This window comes from Thermobia domestica, chromosome 3 (assembly GCF_964235325.1).
Source record: "Thermobia domestica chromosome 3, izTheDome1.hap1.1, whole genome shotgun sequence".
NCBI lineage: Eukaryota > Metazoa > Arthropoda > Insecta > Zygentoma > Lepismatidae > Thermobia > Thermobia domestica.
Genome location: NC_137456.1, coordinates 130,739,071 through 130,757,397, shown reverse-complemented (window position 1 = coordinate 130,757,397; position 18,327 = coordinate 130,739,071). Strand labels below are relative to the sequence as shown.

At 35.2% G+C, this 18,327-nt stretch overlaps 1 protein-coding gene across 4 annotated transcripts in view; it reads right to left on the bottom strand.

Annotated features, from left to right (window-relative positions):
• The window catches only part of LOC145680739 (mitochondrial ornithine transporter 1-like), a 102,436-nt gene that overhangs the window by 3,442 nt on the left and 80,667 nt on the right, over positions 1–18,327 (bottom strand). For all 4 annotated transcript variants that reach the window (XM_081751700.1, XM_081751701.1, XM_081751699.1 and 1 more), the window contains exons 4-6: positions 16,096–16,254; positions 13,191–13,371; positions 1,875–2,024 (exon numbers count right to left, since the gene is read on the bottom strand). In XM_081751700.1, the coding sequence (XP_081607826.1) occupies positions 1,875–2,024; positions 13,191–13,371; positions 16,096–16,254 (490 nt within the window). The remainder of the gene's footprint in view (positions 1–1,874; positions 2,025–13,190; positions 13,372–16,095; positions 16,255–18,327) is intronic.

Below are 18,327 nucleotides of genomic sequence, written 5' to 3'. Positions count from 1 at the left end.
CAGTCAGTTTTTAGTGGCAGTGACAATGAGTGCTCAACAACGTTTGATATGTGAACGGTTACTGTATGAGTTCGAATTCGGGCACAACGCTGTGGCAGCAACCCAAAACATTGATTTGTCATGCAAAAGAGGAAGGTGCAATGAACCACAGCACAGCAACTCGTTGGTTCCACAAATTTCGTGCAGGCTGTAAATATGTCGAAAACTAACCGCTCTAGGGTAGTAGATTCTGAGATGATACGACACGCCATTGAGGAAAATCTATCCACCAGCACATGAAGATTGTCAAAGCAACTTCCCAGATAACTGTAATGCGTCACTTTCACGAACTCGGGAAAACTGTCAGGAACTACCGCATTTTCCACATGAGTTGACCCCCAGCTCAGGCTCAGAGGAGAGTAGATGTGTGGTGACAACTGCTCCAAAATCCACCGGATTTGCGTTTCCTGAAACGGATTGTGACATGAGACGAAAAGTTTTTTTTTTTTTTTTTTTTTTTTTTTCGAAGGTGCAAAAACAGTGGTTCAACAAGGGCTAACTTCCAGAACCATTCGTCAAATAGGGCCATTTCGAGCATAAAGTCAGTGTGTGATGGAACTACTAGGGGTAATTCATTTCGGGTTCATTCCTAACGGTCGTACCACCAATGCTGATCTTTATCCCGAACAGTTTTAGAAGATGTATCCTGCACAATGCTTATAAAAATCGTGCATTGGTGAACCGAAAAGTGCGCAGTGCTGCAACAGTAAACGCAAAACTACATTCGGCTCGAAAAACGCAACAAAAATCTAGGAACTTGACGCATCGAACTGATGACATACCCGTATATAGTCCTGACCTTGCTAGCTGTTTCGATCGTGACGCACTTCTTGAAATCACGACCCTTCACAACCAGCAGGGACGGATTTCTTTAACTCTAAAAACAAGACATGGAATCGATGAACTGGGAAGGAGGTAGCTGCAGACACCCCAACACGAGGGACTATATTTTTAATGTTAACCTCCATTCATTGCACTGTAATAAATACAGGTATGTTATGTACTAAAATATTGCAAGACTTATAACTGATCCTTGTAAAAGTTTGAGCCCTTAGTTAAACAGATGATTCAACTTCAAACGAACGAGAATGCATTTTCCCCTGCATAACTACTTGAGCTTCTAACAATTAAATCTTTTCTATTCTTCTTTGAATTTAAATATTTTTAGGTATTTTAATATCCACTCCCTTTTCTCTTAGGCAAAAATGTGTGTATATAGCAGTGTATTAACATCACAGATTACGTTGGGAAATAAAACAGGTTTGTCCCGATAACTTCTGTAGTATCACGGAGTTTTCAAATGACTCTCGTAATGTTTGTACACACGGGAAAGAAAGTATTTGACAGTTGACAAATTTTCTTTTGCTAATAACTCGGGAACAAATGAATTAATTTGGATCTTTTTGTTGCTATCTTTACGATGGTTATAACTTGATAGCTTGCCGAAGTCGGTACTCTAATAGGTTAATTTATTGTTGAGTTACTAGGATAAGAAATTGTGTCAACTGAAGAATACTTTCTTTCGTGACTGTACTTGCAACTACGTTCTCTAGAATTATAATACTAACATTTCCTGGCAGTAAAAAATTCAACTACGTTTCCTATTTCAATACAAAATTTAATACTACTAGTCGGAATCCTTGCCCTTTACTTTGTATGTACGATTTTAAGTATTTTAAATTTAAATAAATGGGCTTACTTATACAAAACTTTATGTTACGAATATCTTGGCAACTTGATTTGATCATTTTAATCCTACCTTGGATCACATAACAGAATCTGGAGGAAGGTCAGAAACTGCTGCGATCCTCAAAGTCGAACAAAACTGAACGTACCTTCATTCTTGAAAATTCGAAATGCAACTGTGATCATAGAATCCTTGGAACCTGCCACCTGAATTCTTGATTTCACAACATCTGCAGGGAATACTGACATCCAAAAGGCCATTCCTCCAATTCCACCGGCTATGATTGTCTTTACGGCACCTTAAAAAAAAAGTTATGTGCATCATTAAAGCAAAAGAAACTCTTTTTACGTTAGTACTCTTTGAACTACTTATTTCAACAAGTGAGTTTCGCTTCAGTGTGAAACTATTGTAGACTTCCAAACTAAGCAAATTCAATACTCAAACTTGACGTGATACATACTCGTTACAGTCGAGTAATAAAATTAAAGATAGAATCTGTTCCTGGACGCTGAACCATATCAAAAGCCATTACGTCTACTTCCTATTTTTGTTCTATGGCAATAAATGAAAATAAAAATTCCGCCATCCCTAGATAAAACCATTCTGATCGATTTTAACACCAGGATCTCGATACCTCTTACTGTTTTCGCACTGTGGAAATTAGTACTGAAACCAAAAACGATAGTAAATTTGAATCAGTTCTGGTTTTGGTAGAGTGTTTTGAATAATCATGATATGTTGCCTTGAGGCGCTTCTCGCTATCTGTTGCCGTTCTCGTTTTATGGCGATAAACGTCGAAACCGGAAATGGCTAGTTTGAACCACTTCCGGTCTGAGTAGAAGATTAACGGAGAAAATTTACATATTCTTGGGACGCTAAATCGATTGCAAAAAACTGCGTCTCGATGTTTTTTACCGTCTGTGCTCTGATACCTGTCGATAGACGGACAGACATAGTCGTTCTATAAGTCATCCAAAACTAGCGTGGTTTGGAAGTCTAAAAGCACTCTTTACACTAAAACTACTAATTATTTATTAAAGGAAAGAAGATGGTTTTATTTATAAAGTTAATGATACGACCTTGTAACTGTTGAAGTAGATGTAAAACACTACAATTTGATACCGTGCAAATATCGAGAGAAGAACATTGATATACCCTGCAATACAACCATTTTAACAGTGCTGCATTTAAAGATATATTGTAAGATAAAGATGTATTTTTCAATGGCACTACCTCAGGTTATTACGTACTTCAAATTACAACGATGAATCAGGGCACTGGTTCTTTAATACTGAGCCACATTAAATAATACTCACACTTCGTTTCTATTTGATTCCATTTTTTTATTTATATATTATTTATCTGGTTGCCTGCCAACCGGATATTGACAATCTTATTATTTTTTGACATATGAATATCTTTTTGTGTACTTGACAATTATATATTTGTAACTAACTTCTTCGAAATAACCTGGGTTAATACATATAAAGAAATACTCATTGCCCCAAAAATATAAGTATATACAACGTATCGTTGTATATAATGACGCCCGAACGGAATTTCCTTTTTTTATTCATTAACTTTCATAAAAAGGAAAAGAATTCTGGACCGTTTATATACATATGGATCATTCGAGTTTTCAAGTGCACCTCGTATATAAAAAAATACAATTCATATAATTATACATATATATATATATATATATCGTATTTAATTTTATAACAGTATCATTATCATATTTATTTATCATATTTATTTTAAACCTTATTATCATCTTCATATATTTATACATTTCATCGACGATGAGGTGCATTCGAAATTAGATTAAGAAGTTATTAAAGACCTTTTTCGGGTTCATTAAAAAGCTTTTACAATTTGTTTGATTCCTTTTCGGGGCCATTACATGCTTTGTTACAATTTAATAATCATTTACTTGGGCATCATGAAGAAGGTTTTGAAAAAGATGTATGTGATATTCATATAGTCGTTCTTTGAACGCCAAAATGATCAAATATAACATATAATTAAACAAAATATAAATTGAGATTGAAATATCGATAATAATCAGGACATAACATAAGAATTAACTTCAATATATATTTTCGCATTACGAAAATACTTTCAAATGTATTCCCGTAACATGGAACTCAAATAAAGCGATTATTATTGCATTTAAAATATATATAACATGAATAAAGAAATTGTCATCTTAAATAAAAATTTAAAGATTCGATGTCTTAAATTAAAACATAGCATTATGCGTTATACATTTCCACAACTCTTAGTTTTATCCTTTTGAAGCAAAATGCTATCTCTTATGTATCATTTACATTAACTTTATAGAACTCAAATAAAGTACGAACAACAAAGTCATAACGTTATTTAAAGCAAAATCAATTGAGTACGGTCCCTTTAGACGCCGCAACTCCAATCTAAGTTACATATCCAATAAATTCAGTCATGGTACACTGATAGTTACAAACAGAAACACAGCATTGCACGTTAGTTACCTCCTTAGTTCTACGTTTCTTACTTTTCTTATCATAGTTCCTGCCATCTGCGCAACGTTTCTGATAAATCGTATTATTTTTGCTATAATTAAGTTGCATCCTGTTATCGACAAAATTAGGTTCGGATACACAATCATTATCACTAGGATTAGGCTTGGTTACTTTACCGGTAAAATTAGGTTTAGTTCTTCTTCGTTTTAATGGTGACAAGATGTCATGTCTCCTAACATATCTGTACCTCTTCTTTCCATATCGGTACTTTGTCCTTCCACAGGTTTTATTTCTTCTGGGGTTAGGTTCAGCTGTATCACCAGTACACATGTATTTAACATCTTCCTGCACATTGGGATCACTCTTCCATCGCACATGAATTTGGTTTCGATCAATGTTAGCTTGGCTCATGATGCCATTATACTGTAACATTGAAGGATTTTTAAAATCTCTCACTGTCATGCTTAGATGACTGACATCAACGCACTGTGTCATGTTCCGTAAGGATATCGTTGGATTGCTCAATATTATCATATTAGTCTTGTCACTAAATGCACAGTCCAACTGATTCAACTCAATCGGGTAGTCAGAAACACACGTTTTCTTCCAGAATTTCACAAATACTGGATTCAATTTTCCTTTTGCCACATGAGGTACTGTCATGTACATGCCATTAAATGATTCCATTACCATTACTTCATGTTTAAGATTAATATTGAGACATGATAGATACTCAACATGATACTGGGAGTTCAAGTAATCAATAGCATTCACCAGACGAAAACGATTGTACCTTTTCACACTTTGATGCATACCGAAATCATTACAACTTGCATCCATGAGGCAATCAAAAGTATGCGACTAAAAGGAAAAGTTGGGATAGTCTGTTCCAATCAACACGGCAGTGTGTTTCCGTGAAGACTTCGCAAATTCTACCCATGTAGATTCGCAGTTTACCTTTTCCTTGGTTTCGATATTGCCTAAAGATTCAGGGAGTCTCTGCCCTATCTTGCTTATTACCTTATCCATTTGTTGTATCTGCTGCTCTAGGCGCTTATCAACATGTTGGGCTTGCTTTTCTAACTGCTGGTTCAATTTAGCAATTTGTTCTGTTTGTTGTCGGGACATTTCCTTCAAAATTTCCAACATATTGGATGAATTTATTGTTTGGCTGTCCATCGTTTCACCATCTATGTCACTCATTCTGCTCCGATATATAACTCGGCCGCTTCTTAAACAAATATAATTGATATCTGGCTCAATTTTGGTCGTTTTTTACTAAACTTCAAAAACGCTCCTTCTCAATTCCCGGGTTTCTTGTACCATTTACAACGATAAAATCAGGTTCTTTATTTACTGAGCCACATTAAATAATACTCACACTTCGTTTCTATTTGATTCCATTTTTTTATTTATATATTATTTATCTGGTTGCCTGCCAACCGGATATTGACAATCTCATTATTTTTTAACATATGAATATCTTTTTGTGTACTTGACAATTATATATTTGTAACTAACTTCTTCTTCGAAATAACCTGGGTTAGTACATATAAAGAAATACTCATTGCCCCAAAAATATAAGTATATACAACGTATCGTTGTAAAATCTATATGTTAAAAAAAAAAAAAAAAAAAAAAACTTACAATAGTACACTCGTTATGCAGTAGTGCAGTTAAGGACACTACAGTATCATAAACATCGAAAAACAGCATTTTGGTGGGTTCTACAACAGTAATAATGCAAATGAGATGGATGGGGCAACGTATATCAAAAATATCTTATTGTTGAATACTATGGTCATCAATCATATAAAGTGTTTCGAACAATAGAAACTAAGTTACAAGGGACTGAAAATTTGACTTTGTTCAAAGTACTTTATTTGAAACAAAAAATGCTTAGATAAGTATCACAACCAATTACGCAGTTGGTTTTGAACAGACATAAAGATCGTAATGCCGTTTACAGGAATTTGATATCTAAAACCGTTCTAGAGATATGATAAAAATTGTAAAAATTGCTATTTTGCTTATGTGAGTTTTTTTTTTTTTTTTTTTTTTTTTTAATGGTTTTGTTTTCTTTGCTTGTGTAACTTCCCAACAGCAGTTTTAGGCAGATGTTATTAAAGCATAATTTTGAGCAGTTTTGCAAATTTTACTAGTGTTTACTGTCTCCAGAATAGTTTGACATAGCAAAATTGTTGTAAACGGCATTATGATATTTACTTTTATTGAAAACTATTTGTGGTTGGATGAGGTACTTATGTAAGCAGTTTTTCGAAATAAAGGCTTTTAGAAAGAAAGGAAATTTTCAAATCCTTATAACTTTGTTTCTATTCATTCGAAACCCATCATTATCATAATCATAGAGTTAGGCACTAAAGTACTTTAGATGTGCATTGACCCGTTTGTTTTATTTGAGTATTACTGCTGTAAAGATCACCAAAATTTGGATATTTGTGATGCTGTAGCATCCTCAATTTGCAACACTGAATAACCTGATACTGGAGCTTTCGTTTAACATGTATATCTTAAATGTATAATAACCTGACTAGTGCTATTTGAAAAAACATAACTATGTTGCGTTGGCAACACTATTAACTTAGTGGTATCGCCGTGTCAAACAACGTTCCCCTGCCGATATATGTAAGTTCAAAAAATTTGAACGTTCTTTGTCTATTACTTTCAAAGTTACAGGGGCGTATTAAGATAAGTGGTCCGCCGTATATTTGTATATATTTAAAAATCTCAAACAACATTGAAGAAAGTTTACAAAACTCTTATCAGAAAGGGAAAAGAAAAAACCGAACATCGATTTGATTATCTTTCAGTTCTGGTAATAGAATGTCAATCATATAGAAAAATCTCCTGAAAAGTCCAAATTGGCATTTAGGATCAATCTCTAAAATATATACGAGGGCTATCCAGAAAGTAGATTACGTTTTCGTCTGTGTCCGCTAGGGGCGGGGCTAGCGCGGCCATCTTGGGGTCAGAGCGTTGCGCAGCTCAGTCGGCATCTAGCCGTGCTAGTGAGAGGTTCGTGCTGTGCTCCGTTAAGATACTGTGACGGTTTGAAATGTCTGCGTTAATTGAAAATCCCGCGAGCTGCGAGGTGCGTGCAGTAATAAGGTTTCTGACAGCAAAAAACTGTAAACCGATAGAAATCTATCGGCAGCTGTGTGAAGTGTATGGGGACAACATTATCACTGAAGGTGGAGTGCGACAGTGGGTCATAAGATTTAAAAATGGCCGAACCAATGTTCACGACGAAGATCGAAGTGGGAGACCCAGCAAAGTGACTGCCGAACTTGTCGAAAAAGTCGATGTTAAAGTCCGTGAAAATTGAAAGTTCACAATAACGGAACTTTCTTTGAGTTTTCCACAAATTTCGCGAAGTTTGTTGCACGAAATCATCAGCGAAAAGCTTGGTTACCACAAGTTTTGTGCAAGATGGATTCCAAAAATCTTGACAGAGGACCACAAAAATCAGCGAATGGCTGCAGCGTTGCACTTTTTGGACGCCTACAATAAGGATGGTGACTCTTTACTCGATCGCATCGTTACTGGTGACGAAACATGGGTGAAACACGTGAACTGTGAAACGAAATTGCAATCAATGCAGTGGGGGCACACAGGTTCTCCCCAAAAACCCAAGAAATGCATGCAAACAATGTCGGCAAGGAAGATGATGGCGACTGTTTTTTGGGACAGAAAAGGTGTGATTTTGGTGGACTTCCTGGAAAGAGGCACTACAATAAACGCTCAAAGGTATTGCCAAACTCTGCAAAACCTCAGAAGAGCAATTCAAAACAAGCGCAGAGGAATGTTGAGCTCTAAGATCTTGTTGATTCACGACAACGCCCGGCCCCACACGGCAAATGTCACGCGTGAAGTTCTTGAATCTTTTCAGTGGGAGTTGTTTCCTCATCCGCCGTACAGTCCCGACCTGGCACCGAGCGACTTCCACCTATTCCCAGCAATGAAGAAGTGGCTGGCTATGCAGCGTTTTGATGACGACGAACAGCTGCAAGAAGAGGTAACGAAGTGGTTGAAGTCGCAGGCGGCCGAATTTTTCGACGAAGGAATTTCCAAGCTCGTACATCGCTACGATAAATGCCTTAATTTGAATGGTGACTATGTCGAAAAGTAGTATTTGTGTGTGGCTTTCATCTGTATATAATAAAATTTGTTTCCTATACTTTGTTGATTTTTTATTCCAAAACGTAATCTACTTTCTGGATAGCCCTCGTATTATACTATACACCCAAACAGTTCTCCTTTATAATCCTCCTTACGTTCTCCTTGAAAGTGCATTGATTTATTTAAAATCGTTATGTTGAAAACTATTCAGTTTCATTTCTTATTTAATAAAAAGAATCAATCATCTTAAATTCTAAAATAGAATGAAATCTTTTAACGATTCACACTATTATATCTTGTGGGTGAAAGGAGACAGTTGATGAATGAAACTAAACTGATGGAAGTACTGTAAACGAGGCGCATGGCACGAAAACAAATAAATTTTAAAAAATTAAAAAACCGCTGGTATTTTTAAAAACCAAGAAAATGAGAAAAGAAAATTTTTTGTGGCTTATATACAAGTACATGCCTTGACTATTTTTCGACGTAGTCACCGTGAACATTTCTGGTAGCACGGTACAAGCTTCTGTATACCCTCTGTATAAAAACATGTCTCCTGAAAGTACAGTCAGTTCAGAACTGATGTCTTGAGCACTTCACTGTTGTTGAAACACTTTGATACAAGCCATTGGAACCAGGACAAGGTCGGAGCTGTAAGAGGGATGACTGAATAGTTTCCATCGAAATCTTTGAATTGTCTCAATTGCACGAGCAGCTGCGTGTGGGCGGGTGCTGTCATGAATGAAAATAATTCCAGACCGTAGCATTCCTCTCTGCCGATTTTGGATGGCATATCGTAGATTATTCAGTATTTGACATACGCACCTGTGGTAATTGTCCTGGTTCCAAAAATTCTACAAGAATCACAACCTTTTGATCCCAAAACACAGTTTCCATGATTTGTTGAGCTGGTTGTGTTTGAATTTCTTCGCTTTAGGAGAACCAGAGTACCCCATAGAATTAACGGCTGCTTCGACTTCCCAGTAGCGTACGATATCCAGGTTTCATCCGTCGTCACTATGTGAGAAAAGAGGCCATTCCCATCCTCTCCTAGCAGGCTAAACTATCAGGTGCAACTGTCATTCTTTGTGAGCGTGTCAGCATTTTTGTACTCACCTCGCACGCAGTTTGTGATAACTCATCTTGTCAGTCACAATTTGATGCACTGTTTTCTCACACATTTCTGGAAACTCTTTGGCGAGCTCAGTTATTGTGAAGTGGCAACTGATCATACTTTCTCGTTAACGCGTTCCACCAGATTGTCCGTCTGAACACTAGATCTTCCGCTACGTTCATCATCATTAGCACACAATTCCCGATAGATGCCAGCTACATTCTGTCCTTTGGCGTTCAGAAATCGTATCTCGCTTCAAATTTGGCGGAATTTTGTATTACGGCAAGCCATTTCACGTTACTGCTATTCGCACGTACGCAATTCACTCAGACGATTCTAGGACATGCTCCTGCGCATGGTCAACTTCATCAGTGGTGCCAACATCACGTAAAAATTATCGGCTTTTTTTGACGTGCGTCTCGGAAATAAAAAGTGGACTCTGAGGAACATTCGGATATGATGAAGTTAATTACAACTGGTCACGACCTGGAAACAAACCTCCGATCGTCAAATTATTTCATCAAACATAATCTGTATCAGTGACGTACGCCGAAGCAGATCGTAAGATGATCGCTCAACGACTAGCCCGAATCCGGAGAGAGTTGGTGAGTCAACTGAGGTGGATGTGTTAAGAGATTAATTATCTAAAAATGAAATTTTACAAAACTTCAATCACTCAGGATCGTAATTAAACGTTAAAAACTTTTTTCTTCAAGGTTTTGTAGTTATAATTTCGAAATTAAGGAAGATATACCGTGCAACTTCTTATCATAGATCATAACAGCACTTTTTACAAAGCAAAAGTATTAAATCTTATTAAATTCCATTTAATTGAAGAGTTCGGGGTAAAACAATGATAACCCTCATTTTAAAACCAAGTGAGTTAGTTACAGAAAAACAATAATAACACTCATGTCAGCTGAATTGCGGACACAATTCAAGATAGAGAAAATAGCATACTGAATATGCTGTCGTTTCAAACTTGAACTCTTTCGACAATTCAGCTCACATAAGTGTTATCACTGTTTTTCTGTAACTAACTCAATTGGTTTTAAAATGATGTTTATCGTTGTTTTCCCCCGAACTCCTCAATTATTGAAACATTTTACAACTTAGAAATCAGAAATTATATTTCTGAACTTTTCGGCATCTACGGTCATTTAGCCCGTTACGTATGAGGGATGATGTTCCTCGGTGATTACACTACCCGGGAAAATGGGGCAGGAAGGAATCGATTTGAGCCATTGTGTTAGGTATCATTCCATCATTTGTCTATGTGAATTAGGAAAACCTGACTAAGGACGGCTAGCCTGAAAATGCTTTTATACCTTTACGACCGAGTGTTCCTACCGGGAATCGATCCCTGGACAGCTCGCACCAATCCGATAGCGTCAGCGGGGTCACTCATTTTGAAACTAAACAAACGTATAAAACAATGTAGTTAATAACAAGCGAGTTTCGTTTTACAGTGTGAAACTACCAAACACGACTTTCAAACTATGGGAATTCAATACTGAAACTTGAAATTGTACATGTACTATAGTAGGCCTATATAGTACTGAAGTAGCTGTACTACATCTACTAGATGCAATACATTAATAAAGATCAAAGATAGAACCTGTTCCTCGGACGCTGAATCCGTATCAAAAAGCCATTACTCGCTATACCTTACTGTTTTTGTTCTATGCTGATAAAGGTTGAAACTGGAAATCATCAATTTGAACCATTCCGGATTGAATAGATAGTTAACGGAAGAGATAGAACCTACTGTTGGGAAGCTGAATCGATTGCAAAATACTGCATCTCGATATCTCTTACCGTTTTTGCTCTATGGAAATCGGTATTGAAACTGGAAGCTGTAGCAAATTTCAACCATTTCCAGTTTTGATAGAGTTGCGGGTTGTGATGGCATGTTTTCTCAATATCTTGAATAGTTTGCGGAAAACCGCTTCTCGCAATCTAATAGCACGTTTGCTCTATGGTGATAAATGTTAAAACCGAAAATGGTTAATTTTAAACTTTAGGTTTGAATAGAGGGTTAAAGAAGATGAAACCTAATCTTGGAACGAAGAATCAACTGCAGAAAACTACATCTCGATATCTCTTACAGTGTTTGATCTACAGAAACCAGTATTGAAACCAGAAGTAGTAGTAAATTTCAACCATTTGCGGTTTTGGTAGAGAGTTGTGGGTTCTTATATTATGTTTTCTTCAGGCCCTGATCGTTTACAGAAAACCACTTGTCGCTATCTATTACCATTTTGCTGTATGCCGATAAATGTTGAAACTGGAAATGGTTGTTTTGAACCACTTCCGATTTGAATACTCGGTTAATGGAGAAGATAGAACCTATTCCTAGGACGCTGATTCGATTTGCAGAAAACTGCATCTCGATACCTCTTACCATTTACGTTCTGTGGAGATCAGTATTGAAACCGGAAATAACATTAAATTTGAATCACTTCCGGTTTTGGTAGAATGTTCGGAATACGCATGGTACGCTGCTTTAAGACGCTGAATCGTTTGCAAAAAAAGAAGAAAAGAAAAAAGCGCTTCTCGCTATCTATTACCGTTTTCGTTATATGACGATAAACGTTGAAACCGAAAAAGACTGATTTGAACCACCTCCAGTTTGATTAGAGTTAAGGGAGATGAAACCTGCATCTCGACATCTTTTACCGTTTTTGCTGATACCTATCGACAAACGGACAAAGCCGTTCTATAAACTTCTGACATTTGTGCATAGCATAGTTTAGAAGTCTAATAATAATCCAAATAAGACGGCAATTTTATTTAAACAAAGTAATTATCACACAAATGCACTCCTTTATATGATTTGCAAGAACGAAATAAGTTGTTAGCACAAGACTTTTTGACACAATGATAATTTTGAAGACATGCCTTTTCTGATCTTAACAAGCTATACTGTTGCTTAGGTGACGGTATCAAACCGGATCATTAGCGAAAATATATTGAAATAGTCCGAAGTATTTAAGTCACTGAAATGTCTTACGAGTTAACGAATGCACTCTTGTAATCTGGATATCCTTCTCTGACAGTGTCAAATAATGCTGTCGATTCCCTAGAGACCTTCTCCAATTAAGAAATCAGCAAGAATCACAATATAGCTGATGCTATCAACGTCTCCTCCAAGTTGCTAATAATCATCATTATATTGCGAGCGGTGATAATGATTAGAAATAATGTAACTAAAAGGCTACTAGTCACCGCAAGAAGCAAACCTTATCTGTAGGAAGTACTTTCGAAGAACATCGTCTTCATCGTCAGCCTAGTCACACTTCAAAAAGTATTTAAACCATAAAAAGAATTTCAAAACTGTGCAAAGTAAAAATCTTCTTGTCACTAAACTTAGACATACTGATGATGACGACGACCACCACCACCACAACAACAACAACAACAACATCATATAATAATAATAATAATAATAATAATAATAATAATAATAATAATAATAATAATAATAATAATAATAATAATAATAATAATAATAATAGTAGAAACTTCGATAGGTTGATTTCCCTTTTACTTGTTAATCATCTTCACAAGCCCTATCGACTCGTCTAATCATAATTCACTTCAACTCTGTTCGAGTCCGCTTAAACTACCGCACTCTCATAATTTTAATAAATTTATACTCTCATAATTTTAAATTTATTTCAGTATGTTATACGAATGTTATAGTTACCAATTTCGTCCTTCTTTTTACCAGGCGGCGTCATAAGCGTTCTGCTGAGTTCATAGCCTCCGAAGAAAAAAAAGTATCCAGGCATTTCACGTGCCATGGTCGAAGTTAACCCACGAAAGAAACCAGGAACACCTTCTTCTCGAAATATTTTTTTTACAAGCACAGAAGTGCTAATGTCTACCTGTTCAAGAAAATGATAATAAGACATAAACAAATTCTACCTGTTCAGGAAAATAAGAAGATATATATATAAACAAATTAGAAATAGTCAATATTCAAAAGTTATTAAATTTTAACGTACAGCTTAGGCTATGTAACAAATGCAAGTAATAATAGTGACGTAATTGGTGGAATGATCAAGTGTAACATGACAAAACTTCTGCAAAAAAACATATAACCCAAACGGTTCTGTATTAACAATCCGTACCCTTTGTCTCATTCAAAGTGGTGTGGCGAGATCAAGAAGCACTGCGGAATAACAAGAAAAAATACTGCCCAAGATAGATGTTGCACAAGAGTTTGGGAGACTTTTATCCAGCAGTGGACTGACAATGGTTGACTATGATGATAATGATACATATGCACACACCAATCATTGAATTATGATCACCCTTTTTATTGAATGCTATTTAGAGAACTTTAGTCTGATGTCTGAAACACGAGAAACTGCACATTTATTTTGATAGTGAGATGATCGGTGTGTACGCAAATTTAAGGGAAGTAGTACTACCACGTATGAGTGGCTGGGCATACTTTTCAGGAGACAGAAACAAGTTTTATTAAGCTATATCAAAAATTCCCAGAATCCGTAAGGGTTCTAAAGCTACACTTGGATTTATATAAAAAGAATGGATTGAGAATATGATGCAAGGAGGTTCTAGAATATATCACAACATAATATGATTTCATGTAAAGCTTGTAGTAGTCAAGAACATTATCAAACTGTGATCCGACACTACGCATTCAATGAGTACCTTGCACAATGTGAATTATTTTGACTAATATGTGTGCTTTAAAAAAACGGGGGGAAAAACACAGTTAAGACAACTAATGAAAAGAAGTTGTATAAAGGAACTTCAGATTATGGATCCAAAAGGAGGAATGTAATCAGGACAATTAAAGATAAATTTCAGGAATCGTAAAATTTGTCTGTGAATAGAAATAACAATATACAAATGAATCAAATAAGTATGACACAAGAAAATTTATATTCAAAGAGATGCAACATTAAATTACTAAGAACTATGGACTTTGGAAATTTAAAACTAAGGAAAAAAACTAATTGTCATTTTATTGCGATTAATTCACTATATATTTCACTATTTATATTTTCATTTCATGTGTTTCGATAAAGCTGGCAACTCCTCTGATACATGACTAATGCTTCTAATCAGTAAAACAAATTACAGACAATAGACTGTGAATAATATCAGGTGGTCTACAAAGTATTGAGCCTTTGAATATCAAAATTGAGAATAAATTTATTGTGATCTGAAAATAACATTATAAAATCAGATATACATAATTTTATTTGATGTCCTTCCAATTTTTCCGGCAACACCATATTCCCGTCGCTATAGAACTTCTGTGGTTTCTGGTCAAAAAATTGAGATAGGTGGTTATCAAAGATCTCTGAAACTAACTAAACACCATTCAGGGAATTCTGCAGAGACCGAAACAAATGATACTCTGATGGTACTAGTCGCGGGCTATACGGCGAATGCATTAAAACCTCCCAGCCAAGTTATCTCAATTTCTGATGGGTTGTTAAGGACGTATGCAGTTTAGCATTGTGATGTGGTATATGACACCCTTTCTGAAGACAAGTTTCGGCCATTTTTATTTTTCTATTTATTATTTGCTAGGTCCACTTGCGCTGTCAACAGTACAGATCCGAGTCTATTGCTTTGATGCAGCAGCTCATGATGTACGATGCTCTTCCAATCCCACCAAACGCATAACATAACCTTCCTGGACGTCAGTATGGGCTTTGCCACAGACTAGGGAGATTATTCTCGCACATTATCAACTTTTTATCACTAGTGATCAACCGCTTCAGAAATGGCTTCATTTCGTTACATTTCAGCAGAGATTCGCAGATAGAAATTCAATCAAGTAAATGTTTTTGAATCAGATCATGTGGCTGAGTTTCTTTCTGTGACCAGTTTTCTCCAAATGGTTTAATGGTATTTGGTGATGGATGTTTAGATCATTTGGTGGTGTCATGGCTGCTTATATGGCGGTCCTGCTTGACTTTTGTCAAAATATCACGCATTTTTGCTATGTTCATCGCGAGGAGCATCTTGAACATAGAAAGAAAACGGCTGAACAATCTTCTGGCTGTTGCTTTTAATACCGTATCTTGCCCATAAACAGTACAAATTTCTTCACGAGCCTACGCTGCATTTGCGCCTTTATGAAATAAAAGAAATAAAATTGTAAGATGTAGCGCAGTTTTGCGGAAAGGTCATTTATCATCACGGCGCAAGATTCCAACACTTTTTGTACATATACTAGGTTGAACTGTCAGCTGTCAAGTGACGTTGGACCTGACTCGCTGCGATTCATATACTGAGATTTGGGACACTAACGTCATCTCGTGGGCACAAGGCTCAATACTTTTTACTCTACTTGATATGTTTTATATGCGTATTAAGGAAACACAATAGGCAGGTAACAAAGTTAAATAAAAATGGTTTACTATCCCATCAATAATCCTTGGTGTATCAAATTTTAAAACAAGTAATTGTAAAATGTAATTGCAAGGGGCCTTGATCTGACTACAAGTATAAAAATCACTTTAGATTTACTCCGTGCTACCCGCACACTTTATTTATATGTATTCCCAAAGCAATTGGATGATTATACGTTTAACTATTAATTCAAGGAAATATAATACGCTCACCTTTTGTTGGACTTGTTGGCCTAGTGACAAAGTTTGCATTTCTCTCATCGCTTGCAGCCTACATTTCACTAGTTCTGTTGGACAAAGTGTAAAGGACGACACAAAGGAACCAAAAAACCCAGCAGTAGCATTATGCAGCACAGTCAGTTCCCCAACATTCTGCAAATGAAATGTGCAATTAGACAATGTCATCACAACAGGAATGTTGGATTTTATTTACTTATTTTTTAATTCAAATTTATCGGTAGAATATGTTTTTCTCTTGAGAAAACTGTATTTGTATCAAATTTATATAAGATTATTAAAAGTGAAGGCACGAATTTTGAGATTCTTACCAAAAAAGATTAAATAGGTAATATCTTATTAAAGTAATAGTGTCATTTGTAAGAGAAAGGAAGATTTAAGTCGAAGGGGCATGAATTCACCCACTTGACCTATTTCACCCTCAAGCAATAGTGATGATTCTTAAACTCCAAGAAAACACATGCTATGATTCATAAAAATAGTCTTATTAAAAAAAATAAAAGAAAAAGAAAGAAAAAGAACAAACATACAACAATAATTTTCTTCATACCATAGTAAATCGAATGGTAAAATCTTACTTCAATCTTTAGTATAACACGGTTACGTCTTCAAAATAATGGAAACGTTTTAAAAAAAATTCAAGTGATCGATGACGAAATAAATGAAGTGACCTTTTATCATTCGACATATTGGTCGAAAATGCATGTGTATGCGTCTACATATTTTTGTTCTACGATAACTTTTCTAAAAGAAATTCCAGATTTTATTTAAAATAACACTTTTTTTCCCCTGAGAATTATGAGTCATCTCTTTTGCTTGGGATTAAATCTGTCAATGATAAAGCGTAAATTCAACTCAAACTTGGAAGTTTGCGCATACTGAAATGTCGAACATATTGACTGTTAGTAACGAAGGTTGGCATCTGTGTCTTCTATGGAGATGAACGTCAAGCATTTGCCTATATACTATATATACATAATATGAAAATAAAATAAAGTGTAATTGAATCTAATAGACTGCTGAATATACCAGAAATATAGTTATCTCGTTTTTACTGTGCTCTGTGCTTCTATTGGCCTTAATATTGCTTCCTCCAAAGTTGTTCCTTTTAACTCAATAATTCCAATTTTGCTGCTGCCTTGTGCTGAATAATAAAGATTATTTTTGAATCTTGTGACTACTGTATTTGTTAAACAAATATCCTCTTTGTGAACTATCTGAAACTTCTTGATTATTATGTTGGCCGTAGACTACATGATATAATTTTTTAAATTGTAACTACATACACGTAAAATCGCGAAAACATTAACCTACAAATATAAACACAGTTTAAATGACCGTTGCACTACATCTTCTGCTTCTATTCGTTTTCAGGATTGGTTACACCACACAACTTATAAATAAATGATCATTAATGTAAAATTTACCAGTCTATCTAAGTTACGTTCCAATCCTTTTATAAATACATAACAAGTTTTTTTTTTTTTTTTTTTTTTTTTTTTTTTTTTTTTTTTTTTGCTAATGTAGAATTTAAATTCATGTTTTTCTATTTGAGAAACCAATTTATGTAAAACATTTAATACCCTTAATTTTGTGATTAGTGAACAACTATTTTGACATGCCAGATACAGTTACATTTCTTTCTTTTGAATCTCTGGTATATTCTTTACTCTAGGTGTTAAAATCAGTATTTATTACAGATACAACAAATAAACTAGCAGTAATAAAATAAACTACTAGTAATAAATTAGTAGACAGGCGGTTAAACATTTTATAATGGGAAAATCCTTCCTTGCTTCTTATGGTTAAGTCCTATAAAATACTAATACTTCTTTAACAACGCATAATAATAATAATAATAATAAGCGGTGTGACATTTGCAATTTCTTTATATATTACAAACTCCATTAACTTTACTTATATTTTGCGACTCCATTTGCACATTATACACTTCTCAGCGCGACAACCCATGAACATATTTGTCAGGTTTAATAGTTAGAAACCTGTAGCTCTAGAACCAGGATGAGTAGCGACCCTGTGTTTGTTTAAAATAGAATTTAGATCTTTCTTCATATTTCGTACCCTACATTATATCCGTAATAGGCAAAAAGTTCCTCGCTAATTTTTCTGTTGTCAGAATATGTTACAGAGAGTAAGTGTCTTTCATCGATATTTATAACGTTACTCTTATTTCTGAAAGTAATTTAC